The sequence below is a fragment of the Clupea harengus genome, chromosome 1, assembly GCF_900700415.2.
Source record: "Clupea harengus chromosome 1, Ch_v2.0.2, whole genome shotgun sequence".
Classification (NCBI taxonomy): Eukaryota; Metazoa; Chordata; class Actinopteri; order Clupeiformes; family Clupeidae; genus Clupea; species Clupea harengus.
In genome coordinates, this window is record NC_045152.1 from 21,288,212 (window position 1) to 21,314,824 (window position 26,613).

General features: G+C 44.8%; 2 protein-coding genes across 6 annotated transcripts in view; both read left to right on the plus strand.

Moving 5' to 3' along the window:
* The first annotated feature begins 5,410 nt into the window (after positions 1–5,410).
* gfap (glial fibrillary acidic protein) lies at positions 5,411–15,400 on the plus strand. Of its 4 annotated transcripts, none has more exons than XM_031571215.2 (10): positions 5,411–5,987; positions 9,031–9,091; positions 10,490–10,585; positions 11,455–11,616; positions 12,113–12,238; positions 12,552–12,772; positions 13,215–13,258; positions 13,429–13,593; positions 14,029–15,267; positions 15,302–15,400. In XM_031571215.2, the coding sequence occupies exons 1-8, from the start codon at positions 5,422–5,424 to the stop codon at positions 13,524–13,526; spliced, it is 1,374 nt and encodes a 457-aa protein (XP_031427075.1). In that variant the 5' UTR covers positions 5,411–5,421; the 3' UTR covers positions 13,527–13,593; positions 14,029–15,267; positions 15,302–15,400. The 4 variants fall into 4 exon arrangements, with proteins under 4 accessions (XP_031427075.1, XP_031427066.1, XP_031427072.1 ...); XM_031571206.1 differs by having other exon boundaries at positions 5,412–5,987; positions 13,429–13,578; XM_031571212.1 differs by having other exon boundaries at positions 5,412–5,987; positions 13,429–13,566.
* Positions 15,401–25,255: 9,855 nt separating this feature from the next.
* Positions 25,256–26,613, plus strand: part of kcnh6a (potassium voltage-gated channel, subfamily H (eag-related), member 6a) — a 31,757-nt gene continuing 30,399 nt past the window's right edge. For both annotated transcript variants that reach the window (XM_031571220.2, XM_031571222.2), the window contains exon 1: positions 25,256–26,502. In XM_031571220.2, the coding sequence (XP_031427080.1) occupies positions 26,427–26,502 (76 nt within the window). In that variant the 5' untranslated portion in view covers positions 25,256–26,426. The remainder of the gene's footprint in view (positions 26,503–26,613) is intronic.

Genomic DNA, 26,613 nt, shown 5'->3' on the forward strand with positions numbered 1-26,613 from the left:
GTGTGTGAAAGAATATATGCTTGATGTCAGAAACCTGGCGCCTCGCTTGATTTATTCAGAGTTAAACATGCACAAATGCTGTGTTCCAAAAGGTCTCAGTGTATAAAAGTGTGTGTATTTCTCTGTGTGTGTGTGTGTGTGTGTGTGTGTGTTTGGGGGTATGGGTGTTAGCTCCTTGGCCTGGCGGGTTCTGGACAGCGTCAGGGTTGTTTTTTCCAGGCCTCTGCTGTTGTTGCTTGTGCTGCAGCCGGTGGCCTCAGCTGTCTGTCTGCCTGGAGCCCCTTGGCTGATCACACCGTCATCCCTCTCAATGGGGACCTTTATGCAGGCGAGAGAAGCTACTGAACTGATGTGGTTCTTTTAATCCTCTCTCTTTACTTTGTTTCATTCTGCCTCTCCCCCATCTCTCTCACTCTCGCTCTCTGCCTGTCTCTGAAGTGAACGAAAGCAGAGGGAGAGAGAAAGAGACGACTGCTCAAGAAAGTGACGGTGGAACAGAGAGAAGCCTAAAGCCAAACAAAGGTTCCTGGTGGAACTGCTCAACGGCTGGCAGCAGTTGTTTTATTGCCTTGTTTTTCTGCATGCGTGTTTTAAGCCTGTTTGTTTGTGTGTGTGTGTGTGTGTGTGGGTGTGTGTGTGAATGTGTGTGTGTTTGCCACAGAAACTACTCTTTGTTGCTATGGAGTATCAGGAGCTCTGTTTTAGATGTGCCAGGTCAGTATACAACCCTGAAGCATTAAGATGGGTCAGGACTAAATCTTCAACAGCTTTCAAATAGCTTGCTCAGTCTTTCTGTCTTGAAGTCATGCCAGATTTTCTCAATGCATTCCAATTTCTCCTAGGAAGTCCCCGTGGTTCTTCTTGAGAACTACAGTCCCCACAGTTTTCCATATTAAATAATTGTGTAATGAGGCATGTGTGGGGTGACAGTGTTGTGCGTATGGTTTGGTGTTCTGTTGACATCTGTCCAGGTGCTGTCAGCCAGAATTCCTGGCCATGTTGATGCTGGGACCCCCCGACATTCCTATGCATCCCACCCCCCACAAAGGGCCCTTTGTCCGGCTATGGGACAGGAGTAATCCCCCTCTCCCTGTCTTTTATTCATGGGGGCGATTGCGCCTTTGTGTCATGGTGTGGCAGAGGTGTTCCCAAAAATCCAACCCCCCCTTCCGCAAGCCCCAGTCCCTCTCTGGTGGTGCACTGCTCACACATGCAGACATTGTACACCTCCACACACAAATAAACACACACACACAAACACATGTACAGTGCCTTGCCCGCAGTGCTGTCTCGCCTTCCTTCCTGGACCAGTCGAGATGAAGTGAGATGAGTCGAGATGAGTGAGAGTGTGTATGGTGTGACTGTGTGTGAGAGTGTGACTGTGTATATTCTGAAGTAATGTACCTGTGTCAGTGTGTAGCAATACATGTGCGAGCTGGATGGATGGATGTGTGTGTGTGTGTGTGTGTATGTGTGTGTGTGTGTGTGTGTGTGTGTGTGTGTCTGAGCGTGTATGTGTGTGTGTGTGTGTCTGAGCGTGTATGTGTGTGTGTGTGTGTGTGTGTGTGTGTCTGAGCGTGTATGTGTGTGTGTGTGTGTGTGTGTGTGTGTGTGTCTGAGCGTGTGTGTGTGTGTGTGTGTGTGTGTGTGTGTGTGTGTGTCTGAGCGTGTGTGTGTGTGTGTGTGTGTGTGTGTGTGTGTGTTATCTGGTATGTGTCTGACCCTCTGGAGCCCCCCATCAGTAATGCTGACGGAGTGTTGGATTGGGGTGGCAGCCTCCCCATGGCCCTTTGTTGACAGTGATCTCTGCTTTGTAGGGGGAGGGGGGGGGGGGGGTTACATTGCCCACTTTTCCCCACAGAGAGCCCAGGGGAGGGAGGGCTAGCCCAGCACCCTTAGCCCCTAGCTGTGGCCAGACATTGTTTTGGAGAAGGTTACTGGCCAGTGCTGACATCTGGCTCGGCTGAATGTTATGTCTGTTTTTACTATTTGTCTTTTTCCCACTCTTCTCCTACCACCGCGGATGTGTCTGGAAGCGGATTGTTCCCGTAAAATTGTATTCCTGTACTTTTCTTTCAATAAGATTGTCTTTCCATCTGTTTTATAACCAGCTTTATCTCACACACACACACACACACACACACACACACACACACACACACACACACACACACACACACACACACACACACACACACACACTCTCTCTCTCAGCACAAAGTTAAGACAGACAGGAAAGCAGAGAGAACAAGCTCCCCTGAATGAAAGGGGGAGTCTGGCAGTCTGGGGTCCATTTTACACTGGCAGTAGATCAATCCTCAGGAGCGACATTAGGATTCTGCTCCAGCCTCTCCCCTCCTCTCCTTTCCCTCTCCCCTCTCCCCTCCTCTCCTTTCCCTCTCCCCTTCCCTCCTTTCCCTCTCCCCTCGCACTCAACACATGAATCAGCTGTTTGACTCGACCTCTTCCTGGCTCCTAAAAAACAACTAGAAAATGGGGGGAGAGGGGTTTGGGGGGTCGGGGAGAGATCAGGTGATTCTTTACTGTCTGTTTGTTCTGTACATCTCTCCCCTCTTTTGTCTGCATTCCACACTCACTCTGCTTGTCCTTTTCTTTCTGTGACCATACTCTCCTCACTGCCACAAAGTCTTTCACTTCTTTCTCCTCCTCTGTCTCTCACTGTTTTCTTCTTGTACTCTCCTCTCCTGCTCTCTTTCATCTCTCCATCTCCTCCCCCCCCCCCCCCCCCCCCCCCCCCCCCCCCTCTCTCTTTCTCTCTTTCGCTGAATGCTTCCTCTCTGAGTGTGATTCCCCCAGTGACGGGATCTGAGGCAACCAAAGTGGCTTCCCCAGCAATCCAGGGGGGCGATACGCTCCAACGGGACTTAATGATGACACCCTCTCGTTAATCCTCCATGGTAGGACTTAGAGTGAACCCGCAGCCTTTTTACCCTCCATTAACAAGCACCCAATTTCAATTCCAGTTACTCTGAATAGTGCTCCCAGTCGTTTCTAAGCCCACTGACTTCTTTAGGCCACGGTTACCATCAAACAAACTAAACACACAACAACCTTAGTGGGGGTTATTTACTGTCTGGCTTGGGCTTCTCAGTTCCCTCGTTGTTTTGGGTGAATGGGAGGAACGGGTAATGTAAGTTTTCCTACTGTAGTGACTGTAGTGACAAAGAAAGTTCTGATTGATGTGGTGACAGCGATGCAGGTTCCTGTCAGGTGAGGTGAGGTGAGCCAATGTGATTGCCAGGTTAGAGAGGGCATTTGGATAAGGAAGGTGTTTAATCTTAACCTGTCTTAATCCAGAATTCTGTGATACTACCAAATTACCAAACCTAATGAAATCTGTAATCTGGTCAGACTTCCTGACATATTACAGATAATTCAAAATCTTTGCCACAATTTAAGTCTTCTAAATTTTAAACTTTTCTGTCAACACACATTCTGTCAACACATGTTCTCCAGATACATATCTTATCGGCAAGGTATACTAGCTTTCTTCATTCTTGCTGTGCTTGTAGTGTATTTTCCATTTTGTTTTAATCACTAAATCTAATCTAAATTTAAATTTAAATCCTGATATATGGATGCTCACCAGTTACTTGTATTCAAACATGATATTTAATTGTTGTCATCCCATGAACCTTGAACTCCACCAGTCAAAACACAACAAACACAACAATGTGAAACACAACAATCATCTCTCAAAGGTAAATTGGGTTCACTGATACATACCCTGCATAATAACACGTTTTTAAAATCCTTTTTTAAAAACCTGATCTGTATTACAATTTTGCTCACCCCCAGTGCTCATTTGTGGTGGCAAATGCAGTCTCACTCTTCTCATCTCCCCCTGAGTATGATGCAACATAAGCTCCTGGAGCGTCCACGATGAGCTTGCATGATTCTAAGGCCTTCAGGTTCATCTCAGGCTTCAGTCAACTGCCTCCCCAAAGCCAGAACCCAAAGCCCATTGTCAGCTCTCCAAAGTCAGCGAAGGTTCAGCCATAAATCCTTTGAAGTGAGTGTCCCCCTGAGGTATCCATGGTGATAGGGAGGCAATTGATTTGAAAGGGGTCTGCTGCTGCTGGTCTCCCAGCTGGTTGGGCTCTCAGCTGGTTGGGCTCTCTGCTACCTGGCGGATGACTTTGTGCTGAGGGGACAATAGACTCTCTGGCCGTGCGTGTGGATTTGTCAAACAAGCTTAACAGCACACATTTAGTGCTCAGCATGGCGCTGTAAAACATCTTTCAGGGAAGACTTGATATTTTCAGTGTGGGCAGATATCTGGCATGAATGCCAGTGGCTTTGCTGGGATCATTCGGTGCAGAGACCTGCTCTGTGCAAAAGTGCTTATTGGAAAATATCGACCAAGTCTGTCTGGACAAAAAAATCTATTTCGGCATTCTATAGACATTTTCTTTTTTATTGATATTTGTCTTGTGGATGTGACTTGATACCAATGTTAAATAATCACACTGAGGGTTGCGATTGTGTCAGAGTGGGTAGAAATCCAATAGCTGGCATAGTTCAGAGGCATTATTGTCTGCCTGTGATTCAGTGGTCCAGATTAGCACAAAAGAAAACGGCCACCTAAACTCACGCACCCATATTTTTTTTCTTCTTCTTTGTGCCCATTACATAATCGTGCCAGTGTTCCGTGACATCATTAAACTCCTGCTGAGACAGGGAAAAAACAGTCTCCGCAGAGAGGAGAGAGGGGAGGAGGAGTGGGAGTGGGAGGGAGAGGATGAGAATCTATGGGAGAGGGAGGAGCAATGCTGGAGTGACAGTGCTGAAATGGAGAAGATGCACCATGACCTCATGTCTCTCTCTCTCTCTCTTTCTCTCTCTCTCTCTCTCTCCTCTTCTGCCATGACATGCCATCATATCATGCCTTTGGTTCAGAATGTGCTCTGGTTATCACAATATCCTTTTTCTTCTTTGCATCCCTCTCTTTTTCTTTCTCTCCCACTGTCTGTCTGTCTTTCGGTCTCACTCTATTTGTTTGATAGTTTTGGGGTAACAAGAGATAAATACCTGTCTTTTTTTCCTCTGTGTAGTTTATCCCAGTTGATGAGTGACTCAGTTGGTCACACCAAATCCAAGTTATGCAGCAGAGAAGGGGAGGGGTCAGGGGGCTGTTTGTAGCTGAGTGGACAAGCACAAACAATCTCTGGACCCCAGCTTTTGAGTGTCACACATACCCATACCCCCCCCCCCCCCCCCCCCCCCCCCCCCCCCCAAAAAAAACTGCCCACCACCCCTCCTCCTCTGCTCCCATTTTTCCACCCCCTCATTGCTCCCCTCATGTGCACCCCTCCCCGCGCTCTCTCTCTCTCTCTCCCTCCTTCCCTCTCTCTCTCTCCCTCCTTCCCTCTTTGTCTCTCCATCCTTCCATGTCTATAAATGCCTGCCACTTCCCCTTCCCCAGCCCCACTCTCTCTCCCTCTCTCTCTCTGTCTCAGCATGGAGAACCAACGAGTCCAGTCATCGTACCGCAAGCGCTTCGGGCCCCAGAGCAGCTCCTCAATGGGGGCGCGTCTCTCCGGCGGCAGGCTCTCGCTGCACGGCAGCCAGCGCCACCTCTCCCTCTCCAGCCCAATGACCCTCACTGCCTCCCGGCTGTCCCTGGGCAGCGCGCCCATCATCGGCGAGCGGCTGGACTTCTCCACGGACTCGCTGCTCAAGGCCCAGTACCGGGAGACGCGCACCAACGAGAAGGTGGAAATGATGGGCCTGAACGACCGCTTCGCCAGCTACATCGAGAAGGTGCGCTTCCTGGAGCAGCAGAACAAGCTGCTGGTGGCCGAGCTGAACCAGTTGCGGGGGAAGGAGCCCAGCCGCCTGGGGGACATCTACCAGGAGGAGCTGCGCGAGCTCCGCAGGCAGGTGGACGGCCTGGGCTCCGGCAAGGCCCGGCTGGAGATAGAGAGGGACAACCTGGCTGGCGACGTGGCCACCCTCAAGCAGAGGTAACACTGGGGACGGCGGGGAGGAGGGACTGTGCAGGCTTGGGTTTCGTGTCAGTTACGTTGAATCTGTTCATTTATCTGGGTTTTAAGCCTAGGTTTGAATTCTTACTGCTAGTCTGTGTTAGTCTAAGAGATAGAGAAAGATATTGACAAAAGAGTATAAGAGAGAGAGAAAGAGAAGAGTCTTGGAGACAGAGAAAAATCTTCATTATGTTGTTGTGAGATGACATTGGAACTTTGATCTTACACTTCAGAGGAAATATGGTTTAATTCATTGAGTGTGGTCAACTTCTTGGCAGCTGTGCTTAGAAATGGAAAATAAGGCAAGAATGGGAGGTGAAATTAAGTGATTCCATGGGAGATGTCTCTGTAAAGTGCAGCATAAGTCAAGTTTTCGAAGTATCTGCCTCTTTAACTGGACTCTTTATGATCAGCTCACGCGGTCTCTGTGGGGAAAACCAACTACAAGATCATGTGGACATGAAAATAATAGGTTATGTCTGAAGTGAGTTAAATGTTGAAGATAAACTCATCAAATGACTCAACAACTCTGTCACATTAATCACATCTGTGGGATGGCATCTCATCAGGGAGAGGGAATCATTTGTGCTGGAATTTTTCACTCTTTAGTGAAAGGAACGGCATGTTCCATGAAGGGGGTTGAGGCTCAGGCAGTCTTTTCTCACCCTGGTTCTTTTCAAACTTGAGCCTCGCTCCTTCTTAGCCTGTGAATGACGAGTGTGAGGGGGGACGGAGGGGGGACAGACACACAATAGAGCCCCTCCACAGAGACAGACGTGCGGTAGGGACGGCAGAAGTCATTTATTGGCATTGCATTATGCCTAATGGACATAGGTTAAAGGTTAGAGTGGAGGGGGGGGGGGGGGATCTGTTGAGTGTGGTGATGACAGATCTGGAGTAAATGAAATATTGGCTGTGAAGTGAACTCGTAAAAGTGTCTGTGAACTCAGCTGTATAAAGTGTGCACTATTAACTACACCTGACTGCTCTCACATGTTGACCTTGTTGTCTTTGACAGTATATGTATTCTCTCCCTTGTACGTCGCTTTGGACAAAAGCGTCTGCTAAATGACTAAATGTAAATGTAAATGTAATGTAGTATAGTATATATATATCTTATTCTGCACGTGTGTGTGTGTGTGTGTGTGTGTGTGTGTGTACATTTGTGCCTGCGTGCGTGCATGCGTTTGTGCGTGCGTGTTTGTGTGTGTGTGTATGTGTTTATGTATGCCTCCATCCTCCCCGTGGGAAGTTCTGCTAGTGCCAGTGAGATGATGAATGGCTAATGGTGCAGAAACGCCCCTGCTGAGCCTCGGTCACGCCCCTGCTGAGCCACCCTGTCTTCCCTCACTAGGAGCTACAACACACATCCAAACATGAGCAACACACATCCAGACACGAGCAAACACACATCCAGACACGAGCAACACACATCCAAACACACATCCAAACATGAGCAAACACACATCCAGACACGAGCAAACACACATCCAGACACGAGCAACACACATCCAAACACACATCCAAACATGAGCAAACACACATCCAGACACGAGCAAACACACATCCAGACACGAGCAACACACATCCAAACACACATCCTAACATGAGCAAACACACATCCAGACACGGGCAAACACACATCCAGACACGAGCAACACACATCCAAACACACATCCTAACATGAGCAAACACACATCCAGACACGAGCAACACACATCCAAACACCCATCCAAACATGCACAAACACACATCCAAACATGAGCAAACACACATCCAGACACGAGCAAACACACATCCAAACATGAGCAAACACACATCCAAACACACAAGCAAACACACATCCAGACACGAGCAACACACATCCAAACACACATCCAAACATGAACAAACACACATCCGAACATGAGCAACACACATCCAGACACGAGCAAACACACATCCAAACATGAGCAACACACATCCAAACACACATCCAGACATGAGCAACACACATCCAAACATGAGCAACACACATCCAAACATGAGCAACACACATCCAAACACACATCCAGACATGAGCAACACACATCCAAACATGAGCAACACACATCCAAACACACATCCAAACATGAGCAAACACACATCCAGACACGAGCAAACACACATCCAAACATGAGCAACACACATCCAGACATGAGCAACACACATCCAAACATGAGCAACACACATCCAAACACACATCCAAACATGAACAAACACACATCCAAACATGAGCAAACACACATCCAAACACACATTCAAACATGAGCAAACACACATCCAAACACACATACAAACATGAGCAAACACACATCCAAACACACATCCAAACAGGTGCAAACACACATCCAAACACACATCCAAACATGAGCAAACACACATCCAAACACACATTCAAACACAAGCAAACACACATCCAAACCCACATCCAAACAGGAGCAAACACACATCCAAACACAAGCAAACACACATCCAAACCCACATCCAAACAGGAGCAAACACACATCCAAACACACATCCAAACACAAGCAAACACACATCCAAACACACATCCAAACAGGAGCAAACACACATCCAAACACACATCTAAACATGAAAAAACACACATCCAGACATGAGCAAACACACATCCAGACATGAACAAACACACATCCAAACACGAGCAAACACACATCCAAACACAAGTAAACACACATCCAAGCCCACATCCAAACCGGAGCAAACACACATCCAAACCGGAGCAAACACACATCCAAACATGCTTCCAAACACGAGCAAACACACATCCAAACATGCTTCCAAACACACATCCAAACACGAGCAAACACACATCCAAACATGCTTCCAAACACACATCCAAACATGAGCAAACACACATCCAACTGGGCTGCTGCACTTCAAAGGGGACTTGTCATTTTGTGTCATTGATCATTGATTTCATATTGATGGCAGCGGTTGAAGGGGATGATGGATGACCCTCGGTCCCTTCTGTTCCCCACAGGCTGCATGATGAGTGTGCTCTGCGGCAGGAGGCTGACAACAACCTCAACACTTTCAGACAGGTGAGCATCTCACAGGCACACTGGTACTGTGATCCCAACTCATTAAGCAGAAGATATACTCAGATTACAGAAAGTAGGACAGTATCTAAGGTGTATGTGTGTGTGTGTGTGTGTGTGTGTGTGTGTGTGTGTGTGTGTGTGTGTGTGTGTGTGTGCACAAAACAAATAACTGGCACCTGACGCACCATTCAGCGCAATGAGGCTTTACCTCTTTCCCCACCAAATGATGGCCTTCTCCAGTGTCCCCGTCAGTCTTGACACACACAGAAAGCTGCACAGTTTTATTCCTCTCGGGGTTTTTTTTCTTCAGTTTTGTTTATTCAGTCCTTTTTGTTTTTTAAATCTTTTTCCATATAAACTGGCTGGTGCTTCCGGCTCCCGATATCCCTGTGTGGTTTGTGGAAAAATGCAATCTCTATATCACTATGCTCACTTCCCAGTTTGGCTCCAGGTGATTAACTGGCTTAAAACAACAACCCACTTGGCGTGGTCGTGGAGCCAAGCTAACCCACCTCCCTCTATCAGGCCTGAGAAAACCCTCCCTTACGGATTATTCCCAAAACCGTACTTATCCGTTCAGACAAAAGAACAACTTCTGCAGCAGCTACTCTTCTGATACCTCACACAGTGTCCATGCCATCGCCAGTTCCCCCCTCATAGCAGTTAAAGGGACAGCCCCACCCCCACCCCCACCCCTACTGAGGGAGCGTCAGCTGCACATGTAAGGATGCAGCAGGTGCCAATTATTAATTCAACAAAGTAATAAACAAAATATAAATGCATGTACTTGCATATATATGTGTATGTAACAATACATACATACATACATACATACAGTACATACACACACACACACACACACACACACACACACACACACACACACACACACACACACACACACACACACACACACACACACACACCCTAGACACATACACACTTGATGGTCCGGTGATGGATCATGAGCTTGGTGAGTGATTTGGCGAAGATACAGACACACTTTCTCACATAGACATGCATGCTTGTCTAAAGCACATGAGTACAGACATCTACTAACACACCTCAAATAGGTCATCCACCACTTTAATGTGGACATTTGAAGACAAAGGTCCATACTGTTAAAACAAAACCTAGTACACACTAACACAAACCTAGTACACACTAACACAAACCTAGTACACACTAACACAAACATAGTACACACTAACACAAACCAAGTACACACTAACACAAACATAGTACACACTAACACAAACATAGTACACACTAACACAAACCTTCATTCAGCAACACTGACCCCTTCTCTCTCTCTCTCTCTCTCTCTCTCTCTCTCTCTCTCTCCTCCTGTATCTTTTCTTGTCGTTCTGCTTCTTTCCTCTCTCTCTCTCACTGTAGGATGTTGATGAGGCGGCGATGAGCAGGGTGCAGCTGGAGAGGAAGATTGATGCCCTGCAGGACGAGATCATGTTCCTGAAGAAGATCCATGAGGAGGTGTGTGTTGCCCTCACCAATGCCAGTCTATGCCCATAAGCAGTCACTGAATCCTTCTCCATGGTGACCTTGTCCTTTTTAATCTGCTCTCTTGTCCTCATCCCTCTCCTCACTCTATGGTCGATTCTCTTTCCATCTTCTTTCTCACCACCTTCCATGTCCATCATTCCTTTTTCTCTGGCCTCCTCTTCCCACCTCCTCTTCATCACTCTCCCCCCCCCCCATCTTTTTTACATTCAATTGGAGGATATAAGCCTTGTTGTGGTGAAGAGGTTTTGCTGTGTTATAATGATGTGACTTTGTGAGAGCGTACGACAATGATTTACTGTAACTGTCAATTTTCTTCTCATCCCCTCTCTTCTCATCTCATCTCTTCTCTTCTCCTCTCCTCTCTTCTCTTCTCTTCTCCTCTCTTCTCCTCTCTTCTCTTCTCTTCTCCTCTCTCTTCTCCTCTCTTCTCTTCTCCTCTCTTCTCCTCTCTTATCTTCTCTTCTTGTCCTCTCTTCTCTTCTCCTCTCCTCTTTCTTCTCTTCTCTTCTCTCTCCTCTCTTCTCTCTTCTCTTCTCCTCTCTTCTCCTCTCCTCTCTTCTCTTCTCCTCTCTTCTCCTCTCTTCTCTTCTCTTCTCCTCCTCTCTCCTCTCTTCTCTTCTCCTCTCCTCTTTCTTCTCTTCTCTTCTCTTCTCTTCTCCTCTCTTCTCTTCTCCTCTCTTCTCTCTTCTCTCTTCTCTTCTCTTCTCTTCTCTTCTCTCCTCTCTTCTCTCTTCTCTTTTCTTCTCTCCTCTCTCTTCTGTTCTCCTCTCTTCTCTTCTCTTCTCTTCTCTTCTCTTCTCTTCTCCTCTCTCTCCTCTCTCCTCTCCTTCTCCCTGCAGGAGCTGCGTGAGCTGCAAGAGCAGGTGCAGGCCCAGCAGATCCATGTGGAGATGGACGTGTCCAAACCCGACCTGACCGCTGCGCTGAGGGACATCAGAGTCCAGTACGAGTCCATGGCCTCCTCCAACATGCAGGAGACCGAGGACTGGTACCGATCCAAGGTGAGGACACTGACACTGGAAACTGAGGAAATACAATAGAGTTTTCAGTTTCTACACACCCACAAGCAACACACACACACACACACACACACATACACACACACACACACACACACACACACAAGCAACACACACGCACATACACAACCACAAGCAACACACACACACACACACACACACATATACACACACACACACATACACACCCACAAGCAACACACACGCACATACACACCCACAAGCAACACACACACACACACTCACACACACACACACACACCCAAAAGCAACACACACACACTCACACACACGGAGCCCACACTTTCAAATGTAACTTCAACCTTCACGTATGCACACATGTGTCTGGCTACCACAAGGAAAGCTCAGTCTTTTACCTGATTCCTTTATATGTAACACATTTATGCATTTGCTGTTATCATGAATAAGCTAAAACATGGACATTTGAAATGGAAACTTTTCTGTCTTTCTTTGGCAGTTTTCTGACCTGACTGATGCAGCCGGTCGCAATACAGAAGCTCTAAGACAGGCCAAACAAGAGGCCAATGAGTTCCGCCGGCAAGTGCAGGTGCTGACCTGTGACCTGGAAGCTCTTCGTGGTACTGTGAGTATGATGATCATCATCCCCAATAAAACATGAATGGACAGGAAAGCTCTCAAGGGAAAAGTATGGGAGATCTGTGGAGCTGAATGTCTCTCTCTCTCTCTCTCTCTCTCTCTCTCTCTCTCTCTTTCCAATTCAAAGTGCTTTATAGGTATGACAAAGAGGGCATTTGGATGGCCAAAGCAATCTCTCTTTTCCTTTCTTCATATTGCCTTCTACCTGCTTTTGCAAATGGTGTGGCTGGTGCTGAATTATGTCACGTATTCTCTCTCTCTCTCTCTCTCTCTCTCTCTTTCGCTGTCTCTCAAATAAGAATGACTCTCTTGAGCGGCAGCTGCGTGACATGGAGGATCGCTTTGCCATGGAGACGGCTGGATACCAGGACAGCGTCGCCCGCCTGGAGGATGAGATCCACTCCCTGAAGGAGGACATGGCGAGGCACCTGCAGGAGTACCAGGACCTCCTCAATGTCAAACTGGCCCTGGACATCGAGATCGCCACCTACAGGAAGCTACTGGAGGGGGAAGAGAGCAGGTGAGAGGAAACGCACACATACATAACAAAAGGAGAGGAGAGGAGAGGAAAAGAAAAGAGAGGAGAGGAGAGGTGGGTGAGTAGAGAAGTGTAGGGGTGAGGAGAGGAGAGGAGAGAAAAGGAGAAAGGGAGAAAGGATGAGTGTAGAGGACAGGAGAGGACAGGAGAGGTGAGGAGAGAAGAAGAAAGGAGAAGAGAGGAGAGGAAAGGAGAGGAAAGTAGTGGAAAGGAGAGGGGACAAGTGATAAAAAGCAGAAACAAGAGAAAAGAAGAAGAGAGGAGAGATGAGTGAGATGCAGGTTAAGTTGAGAGAGAGAAGTAGGAAAGGGAAGAGAAGAAAATAAGTAATGGGGGGAAAAGCCAACTAGAGACGGATAGAAGATGGGATTTTTCCACTCTTTGGTTCTTGTCATATCTTCTGATCCATGACTGTTGGTTGCAGAATCACCGTTCCTGTGCAGAGCTTTGCCAATCTCCAATTCAGAGGTACGTTTTTAACATAGCAGTAAGTATATACATATAATATATAGATATGTCCCTCTATTACTGTGTGTGCACATTTTGTTGTAAGTGGCTATAGATGCAGAAATATCTTCAACGAACATTGTATACATTCATTCTGTCTTCCTGTCTCTCTCTCTCTTTCTCTCCTGCAGAAACTTCTATGGACACGAAGTTCTCCCCTGAATCTCATGTGAAGAGGAGCATTGTGGTGCGGACCGTGGAGACTCGCGATGGGGAGGTGAGCTCCTAGAGAGGACACCATCTGTCAAAGAAACATCCACTCTCTGCTGGTGATTCTGCTGGTGAATTGATCCTGGGTGAAAAAAATCAGTAGTTAACTACAGTATTTGCAGAAGCTTTCTCTTTGTAATTCCTAAAATGACCACCAGAAGGAGACATACTTAATGTGTTAGCTTGCATCTGGTGTAGAAAAAAAAGATCTCATACACAAATACGTTTTCATCTACACTGTCACAACATTTATCTAGCCCTGTTGCCCTAGGGTTAAGGTTGGGTCTATATTCAGAGGAATTATGTTCTCAAGAAAGCAAAAGACATTAAATCTAACTTTTGTTTATACAGTAATATTTATCATATCTAAACGCTATGTACTACATCGGAATTGGGGAAAGTTCTGTGGATGTAAACACATCTCGGCATAGCTGCTGCTTTCAGGCCTCTTGTGTGTGTCTCTGGTGTTGAATGTGCCAGTGTGTTGCTGACACTGACACTCTGCCTTCTTTGTCTCTCAGATCATAAAGGAGTCAACCACGGAGAGGAAGGAGCTGCCCTAAGCGACTGCCAGCACACAAAGAACACAAGGACCTAAAGGGCACAGCGACCTGTTGTTCACAGCAGACAGCTCTGTGGCCTCTTTACTCTCTCTCTCTCTCTATCTCTCTATCTCTCTCTCTCTCTCTTTCTCTATCTCTCTCTCTCTATCTCTCTATCTATCTCTGTCTGTCTCACTGAACTAAAATCAGACTGAACCCACCAAGCCTGTCTATACCCCATCTACCATCATACAAATTCAGCTAACATTAACCGTAGCCTTAAAATTAAACATGGCGTGCTTTACTTCCATAGCACTTCTACCAAATATACTGTGATACAGCTGAGATAACTTTAGTAGCACAGCACTCATTAAGTCATAAAGAAGATCACAAAAAACTCCATATTTGGAGGCCTTTTCGGTCTCGCTCATAGCCAGACTGAATGCTGGGAGTTGTAGTATTTGTGTTAAACTCATAGCAGAGGGCCAGTCTTGAAGATGTAGTAAGTGTTCTTAGTCAGAGAGCAGAGAGAGACAAGTAGTTTACGTTCGGTTCTATAGCAGGGATAATGTTTGAGGGTCTGTGGTTCTTGTTCTTGTGGTTCTACGTGTTCTGCATAGTTGGGGTGTAGGGAGAGAGAAAGAGAAACTACAGGTGCTGTACTGTAGATGTAGAAAAGTAGAAGGAGATGGATCTTAGGAAGCGATTAGATAAAGTGAGCTTTTTTGTCAGGGCCATTGATGGACATATACTCCCCTTACATTCCAGTGTTGCCAAAGGGAGCATTCTAGTGGTATCACCCGTCATGTAATTAAGTCATTACTTCATCTCTGTTCATCTATCCATCTATCTATCTATCTATCTATCTATCTATCTATCTATCTATGTATCTATCTATTAACTCAACACTATTTGTGTGGCATCTTAAGGCTGCGGGTTGTTTTCGGACACCTCCTCTGTGTCTGTCAGTGTGTGACTCTCTGTTTGCTGCTGTCAGAACACACTCTGTCTTCCTTCAAGTGCTGTGGGATGTTTTATCTGCAGCTTTACAGCGGCTGGTGTCAGTATGTCATACAGGGCTGGGGCTGGAGGTGTCTGCTGAGGGATTCACACGACCCTTGTCCTGATGCCCTCCATCATGTTCATAGACACATACAGACAAATACAAACACACACACACACACACACACACACACACACACACACACACACACACACGTACAGACAAATACAAACACACACACACACACAGACACACACACACACACACACACACACACACACACTTGCATAGCTCTGCTCCATCACTCAAGTGCCTGGCTGATTAAAGTAAGCAGAGAAAGGAGAATGTTCTTGAGATTAGCTCAATGTTTTGTGTTTGTGTGTGTGTTTGTGTGTATGTGTGTGTGTGTGTTTGGGGGGGGGGGGTGTGCATGTGCACGTGTACACGCGTGCATATGTGTGCATTTGTGTGCATGTGTGAATGTATGTTCATGCTTGTGCATGTGTGTCTGTGTGTACTGTTTGTCCACATGAGTGTGTGCGTGTGGGTGTGTGTGTGTCTGGTATGTGTGTATGTATGTGTGTGTGTGTGTGTGTGTGTGTGCTGTTTGTCCACATGAGTTTGTGTGTGTGTGTTTGTTTGTCAACATTAGTGTGTCTGTGTGTGTTTGTGTTTGTGTTTATGTGTATGTGTGTGTGTGTATGTGTGTGTGTGAGTGCTGTTTGTCCACATGAGCGTGTGTGTGTGTGTGTTTGTATGTGTCCACATGAATGTGTGTGTGCGTGTGTGTGTGTCCACATGAATGTATGTGTGTATGTGTGTCCACATGAATGTGTGTGTGCATGTGTGTGTGTGTGTGTCCACATGAATGTGTGTGTGTGTTTGAGTGTGTCCACATGAATGTGTGTGTGTGTGTGTGTGTGTGTGTGTCCACATGAATGTGTGTGTGCAGTTTTGCTGACAGCTTTCTCAAGGGAAGAGCTGCTTTCCCATGGATGACGAAGCAACATCACGAAACATCCTCACACCTCTCCCTTCCTTTAGAAAGATCAAACGTGTTCAGATAGATGCTTTATGTGTGATTGCAGGTGTCCATGTTCATTATGTCATGCAGTGGATGTTAACATTTTGTTTTTGTGAGATGTTGATTGAGCAACATTAATGTGTTTTTACTGTATGAGGCAAACATGAAATTGCCTCTCTACGTATAGGTACAGTACTTTTGAATAAACTAGGGCAAATTAATGTCCTAACAATTAACACATGGTTGACCTTTCACCTCACTGTCTGGGTTATGGTGGATAGATAGTTGTTAAGCTTTCTGTTTTTAGTTACATGAAACGGTATATCCTGTTTGACATTTCCTGTTTCAGTCTTGCTTAAATGTGTTTGTCTCTACTGTTTTGGTTTTGCATAGTCTTGTTGTCATGGTCCCTACTCCCCTACCGTAAGTGACGTGTGTGTGTGAGTGTGTGTGTGTGATTGTGTGTGTGTGTGTGTGTATGTGTGGCTGATGTATGAGCTCTCTGCTCTCATACCTCCTGGAGCAGTGTGGTGCTACTCCCCTCTCTGTTGTTGATGCAGTGTTCTACTCACAGATGTAAAACAATAACCTGCTGACAGAAATCTGTACTGTAGTGACTGACATTTTTATGATGAATTAACAAAAATAAAAAACTGATAAAAGGTTGTTTGTCTAGTAAATTTCTACTGCTCCATTTCCATTGCTTTCTCCATTAACATGGTACTTTGCTGCTCTCTTTTTCTCACTCTTTCACACACACACACACACACACACACACATTCTGTCAAATGTCATTTTTCTGTAAGCTGAAACACAATAACCGTTACTCCACATTTATAGAAACAGACATCAGTATTGACTGGTGTAAACTTGCTGAAGCATAAACCTATGTTATGATCTATTTTGAGCCTGTCATGAGCATTTAATGAAGTAACGGGCATTTTATGTGACATTTTGTGTGTGTGTGCGTTAGTGATTATAATGTACACAACACTGTCCGTAACTAAATGGACTCGAGGGACGGTCCAGACTATTGGGAGTCAACTGGTGAAGAGATTTTTAAAAAGCATGACACCACCCTATTTTGGTTTCGCATAGTCTTGTTGTCATGGTCCCTGCCGGCCAACCGTGTGTGACGTGTGTGTGTGTGACGTATGTGTGTGTGTGTGTGTGTGTGTGTGTGTGTGTGTGGCTGATGTATGAACTCTCTGCTCTCATACCTCCTGGAGCAGTGTGGTGCTACTCCCCTCTCTGTTGTTGATGCAGTGTTCTACTCACAGATGTAAACCAATAACCTGCTGACAGAAATCTGTAGACATGGACTGTAGCGACTGACATTTTTATGGTGAATTAACAAAAAATAAAAAATAGATAAAAGGTTGTTGAATTATTATCACTGTCACTACTAAATTTCTACTCTTCTTCTTTACTCACTCTTTCACACACACTGTTACGAATCCCCAAAACCAGAAACCATAACACAAAAACGAAGCCACAGTGTTGGGTTTGGTGCACAAAAGTATAAATTTACTACAAAAGGCCCCAAAATCCCGGACAAAACAAGGTGGTTACAAGACTGACAGGAAAAAGGAAAAAGAAAACCTCACGCTTACTGTGCTGGTGGTGTGAACTTGCCTGGCTCCCGTGCCCGACGTACAATTCACGAGACAGGCAAAACAAAAAGTGAGTCTTCCGATGTCCAACTAACTTACCTACCCTAACTAACTACAACTAATAAAGTGCCGAAACTAACCACCCATGTCACAAGAAACAATACCAGGAATATTTGTCAGAAAGGAGCAGTGGTGGAGGAAGTACTGAAGTTTAGTACTTAAGTAAAAGTACAAGTACCCAGGAAGATAAAAGTAAAAGTAAAAGTAAAAGTAAAAGTACTACATCAACAATCCTACTTAAGTAAAAGTAAAAAGTACTTACTTTTAAATGTACTTTAAGTATTAAAAGTAAAAGTACTCACGCAATGGGTTGCCTCTCAATGTCTAGGCTGTGCCATTTTGATAAAGAAATAGCTACTGGTAATAAATGCCTCTACAGATGTCACTACTAGTAATAATTATAAGCAAAAACATTTGTTAATTGGAAAGGTTGGTGTACTTATTGTGCCTACCATCTGTAATACTGTTCACACTATATCTTACAATTCTGCGGATGACAAGTTATCTACCAGGGATTATTTGCAAAGTTAATACCATTAAGCCAAACCAATAAAGACACCATGTGATATCTTTAAATCTTTTATTTAATTGTAAATGTGTAAAAAAGGGAAACATGGAACCTGAAAAACCAATGTAATTGTAAAACTGGACAGAACAAGGCACGCTAGCTTGACATAGCTAACCTACCAGCTTTATCTTACCACTACGTCAAATATATAATGAAGATACAATCATGTTTTTTTGATGCTATTGCTGTAGGTCAACATGCATTTCGCTAGATAACATTATAATATCTTGTCAGTAAACGAATTAAATACATATATCAATATTCAAAAGTCAGGGACATTAACTTGCTTACACTCTGCTTACCTCGATATGCTACTTTAAATTTGAGGGCGAATTATTGAAGGCTAGCAACTCCTTTTTTTGAAGGAGACAGGAAACGCATTGAAACCTCCAGGAGTCATTCTTGGGGCCTTTGAACTCGAACATATCTTTTAAATAGGGCCAAGGGTGGCTCATATCAGAGGGCTCAGTTCAGGCCGACTCTGGATCCATGTTGAATAGGCAGTAGTCAAGCTGTCTGTTGAATGTCCAGGTATAACAAGCAAAGCTACCGCTAGTGCTGCTGCCAAACGCGCACTCTGATATCGTTGGAGTTGATAGAGCCACCTGATTGGTTTAAACTTCCAAAACAGCAACGCAATCCATAGTTTTGTGTAGGCAACATTTTGGCGAAATTGTGTTCATAAAATGTAACGAGTAACAACACATATTGTAGAAATGTAGCAGAGTAAAAGTATAGATAATAGCTAAAAAATGTAATGGAGTAAAAGTAAAAAGTATGCACTATTATTTTTACTTAAGTAAAGTACAGATACGTAAAAATTTAGTTAAGTAAAGTAACGAAGTAAAAATACTTTGTTACATTCCACCACTGGAAAGGAGAGTTCAAGGGAACGGTATATCGATTATAGTAATGATTGTGTGCCAGCGTCTGTTCTTTTGCGAGGCGAGAGCGAGCGTCCATCTTGGGAACTGCGTGGCTTTTGTCCGGGTAGGCCAGTTCCAGTAATTGCATGACCACGCCCAGTCTCCACCTATAGCAAGAAACGCACAGACCAACGCAAGAAGCAAGCAGAACCCCAGGACTATGTAACACACACACACACACACACACACAGACTCGAGGGACGGTCCAGACTATCGGGAACCAACTAGTAAAGAGATACAAACCTAGCATGACACCACCATATTCTTCAACATGCATTGGTGCCTTGTAGCAGAGAACTGAGCGTCTTGTGCGATCTGCCTGATAAAGCGAGTGACTGGCAGACACATGGCAGTAAGAGGAGGATCCCAGCATGACTCACCCCCTGCTGGCTGGACTTATTATCACAATCTAAGAGCGAGGTATATCTCTTCTTGTGAGAGGGGAGGGGGATGGAGAAGGTGTGGATGACATCCATATCTATCAACACCTTCACTCCCCAAGGGAAGAGAATGACGAGCAGCACCTGGAGTTGCCTGGATTGTGCTCAGTGTAGGATTCCTCTCAGTTGTCCTCACAGGATGCCCTTACAGTTGCAGCAATACATCGAGCACATTGTTTACTTCTACAAGCGCTGGGCATATAGTTCTGCTGATCTAATCAGGCATTACACAAAGAGGGTGTTTGTGCAGTTAACCTGGCTCAGTCCTGAGGACTGTGTGGTGTAAGGGGCTCAGTCCTGAGGACTGTGTGGTGTAAGGGGCACGGGCAGGTGAAGAGGGTGTTTGTGCAGTTAACCTGGCTCAGTCCTGAGGACTGTGTGGTGTAAGGGGCACAGGCAGGTGAAGAGGGTGTTTGTGCAGTTAACCTGGCTCAGTCCTGAGGACTGTGTGGTGTAAGGGGCTCAGTCCTGAGGACTGTGTGGTGTAAGGGGCACGGGCAGGTGAAGAGGGTGTTTGTGCAGTTAACCTGGCTCAGTCCTGAGGACTGTGTGGTGTAAGGGGCACGGGCAGACGGGCCTCCTATCTGACCAGTGGGACATTCTAAACCAGTGAGTGATGCAGCTAAGGGTCTGGGCAGTGGGATGCGGCGATACTCTAGTGGATCAAACACCTTGGCCCCCTTCCCAAGGACAGGCTCTCAGGGTTGGCTCTGAGCTCTGGATCTTTAGCTCCTGAGGGGGGAGATAGCGGAGAGCGAAAGCGCCTTTAGGACCACCCCACCCCCCACCCTCCCTCCCATCCACAATCACAATCAGAGCTCTCCTCGTACATTTAACCCCAGGACGACCCAACAGCGCCGCACGGACACACTGGCATGCCCCAGGAATGCAGTGGGTTTTTGGGTAATCAGCCCCACTGTCAGTTTGTATTATCCTGCTGACCAGTAGGGTGACCAGCTGTCCCATGTTGCATCGCACTGCACAGCATTTTGAGCCCTTTGTCCCGCATCCGGCATATTGAGATAAAGTCCCGTATTTTCATTGGTCAATCGGATTTTAATTGTCAGAAATAAGAACACATGGATGAGTTTCTTTACCCAGCCGGTGTATGAGCTGCTTATGCCGTTATGGAATATTGTCTACTCTGTTTAACAGCACTATGTCAAAAGCAGCAACAAGGCTCACACAAATGCAACATTGCCAAGCTTTTCTACAGGTCGTCACAAATCAAACTGTTCAGATGCGGGGCCACTAAACTCCTCTGCTGCCTCATAAAAACCAAACATACACAGATGTTTACGAGCCCAAAGGCAGAACAAAAACGTTTCTTATTCAGTTCGACAGACATTATATCAAAGTTATAGGTTACCTCTCAGCATCTCTCATCCCACATTTAGGCTGTTTGCATCTGGTCATCCTACTGACCAGCACGGAGACCCAACTTTTTTTTCATACTTCCTGGCCATGTTCAAGAAAATTGCATGGTACATTGTGAACTCGATCTACTTCAACGGGTCCACAATTTATTAAACGTGTGCAGACAGATCACAATATATAGGCCTATGTCTTGTCTCTATAGAAGCATTACGATTTTAAGCAAAGTCCCTAATGTAGAATATTTCTCATGTCCTGGATGTCAGTGCTTTCATGTATTTGTCAAGAAATGGCCTGTATTTTGACATACTTATTTATTCATTATTTATTCAGGCATCCATTCATTCATTCATTCATCGATTCATTCATTGATGTCACTACCCTTTTCTTATCAATCTGTGCACTTTGTTGGCTACAAAACATGGATCTTATTAGAATGTACCTTGGTTTGGTGTACTTTGGTTTGGGGATGACCTACAACCCCATATAGGCAGCTCTAGCAACTCATGGTATTGTTATAAGCTTAAGAATTATGAGAAGAATGTTGAGGGCAAACAGTCTTCCCTGGTGTGAATCTTGTAAGACTTATATATCAGAGGAGAGATACAGTTTTCCTCATTTCTGGACATTTCTGAAGTCTTCCTTCCTCCTACACACAAACAGCACACACAATTACCTGCAAAAGCCTGTGACTCACTCAAAATGCTTAGTTTAGTTTCAAGGTTTGATTGACCAGTAATTTAACAAACATTCCAAAAATAGCACTTCACTGAAACTGATACGTTTGACACATAATGATAACCCATTCCATTCGCATGTCATGACTCACACCCTGACGAGATACCTTGAAGTTTCGGGGGGAATAAGACTAAACAGCAGATGATTATACATACCCGGTTGCATGAATGTGCAAAAGCATTTGCATAATGTTCAAAAGAGTGAGAAATTGCCTAGTGCAAAAGGGACTAGATGATGTGGAGGTTGAACAACACAGTTTTGATCATTTTTATTCTGATCTGAGAGATGTACCAAAGCGACTGAGAAAAACTGTAACAAGGACGCAAACAAGATTTTCTTAGGTTTATTCTCAAAACCTAAAAATGCATTCAGATTCAGCACGAACCCAGTAGCCTGCAGTACCACCAACAGCCAATTTCAATAAATAAACCTTAAAAGTTTACTTCTCTTCAACAAGTGCAGTCTCAGTTCATCACCGGGGGGCGAAGTCGAGGTGGCCAGTAACCAGCGTTCACTAAAATATCGATTTAAGGTATGTATGGCATGCCGTTTTGAAAATCATTATTTACATAATGATTGATAAATATGAATATATGGAATAAAAGTCTGAATATACTGAATGAACATTGAGTGAGAGCCTGGATAAATTGAATGAAAGTTGAGAATATGGAATGAAAGTCTGAATATATGGAACGAATATTAAATGAAATATGACGTCATTAAGGTAATGACCATAGACATATATGCACACATATGTATATATGTCTATGGTACTGACGCCATAAACGCTGGCGAATGCATGTACGGGTCAAAATAATATAGTTATATTACCTCACAGCTCCTACTCACCAGGCAACCATTCATGGAGAATGAAACATGCCTTTAGGGCACATGCCTTCAAAGCAATTCCGCTCAGGGCGCCCAATATTTCTTTGCAGAGTCAGTCATATTGACACAATGTACATCGAAAACACAGATTTTATTCAATATATTGTCCACTTTTATTCAATATATTCAGACTTTCATTTTATATCCTCAAAATCCATTTAATATTCAGACTCATTCAATATTCTCTAGTTTTATATATTCAGACTTTCATTCCATATGTTCAGAGTTTTCAGTCATTATATATGTAATCATTTCCTAAATAACATGCCATAGGTATGCTATTGAGTGTATTTTGAATTAAAATGTGGCAAAATTACAAAACGTGAGCACGACATTCAAGAGCTCAATTTAAATCATCTAGTGCGCACGTTACACTTTTCGAGACCACACTCTACTACTTTGAGGGTACAATCAAGGAAAACGTGCACACAAATCACAACAGGTAGAAAACATTTAGCTCACAGTGGCCTCTCCTGGGGCCCCAACACAAACACACTCAAGTACACACACACACACAAACACACACACACACACACACACACACACACACACACACACACACACACACACACACACACACACACACACACACACACACGTGTTTACTGTACAGTGTTCAAGTTTTCAACTCAAAGGCACTCTAGCCTACACACTCTCTCTCATTCTCTCACACACATCTATTCTGGGATGCAAGCATAGGAGTGACAATCCACCATTCAAAGGAAGAGTATTCAAATCCTGGAGGTTTAAGGAATGACATTTTCATATTAATCAATTGTCTGTGCTGATTTTAGTGGTGTCATATGTATGTATGTGTGTGTGTGTGTGTGTGTGTGTGTGTGTGTGTGTGTGTGTGTGTATTTGTGTGTGTGTGTGTGTGTGTGTGTGTGTGTCTGAATGGTGTATGTAAGACTCTTATCTGCTCTGCTTGCCAGTCCCAGCTCTGAGCTGGTTGGGGCCCAGTGCTCCAGACAGGATGGAAGAATGCGGGACAGATAAACCACTTCAGCTGGGAGCGGCCCTCACTGCCTGCCCCTCTGCAGCTACTGGAAGCACTTGGGAGCCAACCTCAAGCCCTGCCACTGTCTTACTGGAACTGATGGTGGAGATAGGCGTGATAACAAGTTTGTGTGTGTGTGTGTGTGTGTGTGTGTGTGTGTGTGTGTGTGTGTGTGTGTGTGTGTGTGTGTGTGTGTGTGTGAGTGTGTGTGTGTGTGTGTGTGTGTGTGTGTGTGTGTGTGAGTGTGTGTGTGTGTGTGTGTGTGTGTGTGTGTGTGCACAAAACAAATAACTGGCACCTGACGCACCATTCAGCGCAATGAGGCTTTAGCTCTTTCCCCACCAAATGATGGCCTTCTCCAGCGTCCCCGTCAGTCTTGACACACACAGAAAGCTGCACAGTTTTATTCCTCTCAGGTTTTTTTTTCTTCAGTTTTGTTTATTTAGTCCTTTTTGTTTTTTTAAATCTCAAAGCTTGGTAGGATCATGCATTCTCAGTGGACAATCAAATTCATCCGCCAGCTATTGTCAGTACACACACTCACCTACACACACACACATGCGCGCGCGCACGCACACACACACACAAACACACACACACACACAAACACACACAAACACACACACACACACACACACACACACACACACACACACACACACACACACACACACACACACACACACACACACACAAATTAGGGCTGGCATGGATATGGGGTTCCCCATCAACATCAACTATACAAAATATTTGTATGTTCACTTTGTACCTTGCAGCACACATGGCAGCATGTACATTTGCACACACACACACACACACACACACACACACACACACACACACACACACACAAGCATGTCGAACTTGGACCTGTCCCCAAGGGGTAAGAGCGAACATGTGGTCCTGGTAGCTAAATTTAGCATTTCACTTCATCGAGACTGTGAAGACAAAACACAGGACGGCCATTCCTGCTTGGCAAAGACTCCTCTCACACACCCTTTGACCTCACACAAACACACACACACACACACACACACACACACAGACACACACAGTATAGCAGGCACAGATGTGAACAAAGCAGCACAACCCTCACATACACACAGCAACTAAAGAAAGCCTGTGCAATATCTGCTAGCGCAAAACAGATGCACCAGTTAACACACACCATCACTCTCCACCTGCACCACATACTCGTAATCCCCATCATCTATTCGCTCTCTATCTTCCTCTGACATCTCACTTACCTACAGCTGCTACCTTAATGTTGCCACAACCAGCTCCGTTTCTGTCAGGAGTGTTTATATCTCAGTGTATGTGCGTTAATTTGTGTGTGTGTCAAATGGCAGTTTGGTGGGTTGTGTTAAACTGACATAACTGTAAAGTATGCTCCCATTTATTGGTTGTTCTGGCCAAGCAAAAAACACAGTTACTTTCAGTAATTCTGACATTTTTTCTCTTTTTTTTTTGTCTGGCCCTCCTCTCTCTGTTATTATGCTTAATCGAACAGCTGTGATAGAATGTATTACGCAAGTTTTTAGTGAGAAAATAGCATCATATCTTTATTTGTCAAACAATCTATTCGGTGACGGTGTTGTTAACCATGTTCATTTGTTTTTATTTAACCACCACTTGTTATCGCCTCTATCGAGAGTAGAACAGAATTTTAGATTTCATTTTCTTATCAGACTCTTATCTGTTTCTCGTCAACTGACACTAAGCTCACTGGAAGCCTCACAAACTTCACAGTAGGTAGCCTAACATAAACTCAAAACGCGATTAGGAGAACGTTGTTTTGCCACAAAGAGAAAAAACTGAATGTTTTATCCTAGTTTATGCTATGTCTACACGCGTAAGCATTGAGCGGAGGATGAGATAACCATACCCACAACTTTTGTTAAGAAAACAAACCAGCAAAAAAAAACAATAATGATTAGGCTAACAATGTTTTAATAAACATGGTCATGCATAAGAAAAAAAAAGAGAATGGGGGAGGGGGGTGTTGGAGAAAGAGAGAGAGTGAGTCTATTTTGAGATTTGGGTGTTGTGAAGTGAAGGCGATGAGCGTGACTCTGCTCTCTATCAAAAGTGGCAGCCGCGTCTAGTGACGTCTCGGCTCTTTCATGCGCTACAAAACCTGTCATTCTCAAGCGGCTCTAGAAAGAAGTCGACGGCGAACACCACGAGGCGATATTTTAACACTCGTATCTTAATCTATCATGTATCTGGTCGGTGATATAGGCCTACTAGCAATTACTTTTATAGTCCTTTGATGTAACTAATTAGTTAGATATCTTTTTGTAGGACGTCGTCGTCCGCATTGTGGAAGTAATGTGCCATACATACGTAGTATACTTGCGCACGTTTCTTTACACGTGTAAAACTTGTTAATTTTTTTATTTTAGTTTAACTTAATTTGGAGTTGTTACGCAGAGATGCAGTGGCTGTTCGACTTCTGACCCGCTTTAGCAACGCGACATCAGTTTTTCTCCTTCCCTGCCCGTAAGCGCAGCTCTGAGATCGCCCTGGCAACGAATCATTTCGGTAGATGTGACATGTCGCTGTGGCGCATCCCTGTCAACAAATGCTGCTTTAATTAGCCACTCGTTCTATATTCGCTCTAATTATCTTTGCAAAATGCAACATCATTTCAGTTACGTATTCATGGTGGGTTATATGTAAAACCAAAAGGAGGAACTGAACGTGTTGTCGTAGTTGGCAAGGAGTTCGTCTCGGCGACAAAATGCCTGTTAGACGAGGTCATGTCGCTCTCCAGAACACCTACCTGGACACTATCATCCGCAAGTTTGACGGTCAAAGTAAGTTTTTCCTTCTTCTTCCCTTCTCCTTTAAAATGTGCAAGTAGCCTACATTGTTTTTTGTGATAGTGGGAGTAATGTTTTAGAATACATATAGTATTAGAAGAGCAC

Bases quoted from the DNA above. Each gene is read 5' to 3' on its own strand.
- gfap (XM_012825692.3), top strand. From the start codon at position 5,422: ATGCCTGCCACTTCCCCTTCCCCAGCCCCACTCTCTCTCCCTCTCTCT. The intron at 12,773-13,214 runs GTGAGAGGAAAC...TGTTGGTTGCAG, and splicing joins CTGGAGGGGGAAGAGAGCAG to AATCACCGTTCCTGTGCAGA. The intron at 13,259-13,428 runs GTACGTTTTTAA...TCTCTCCTGCAG, and splicing joins TGCCAATCTCCAATTCAGAG to AAACTTCTATGGACACGAAG.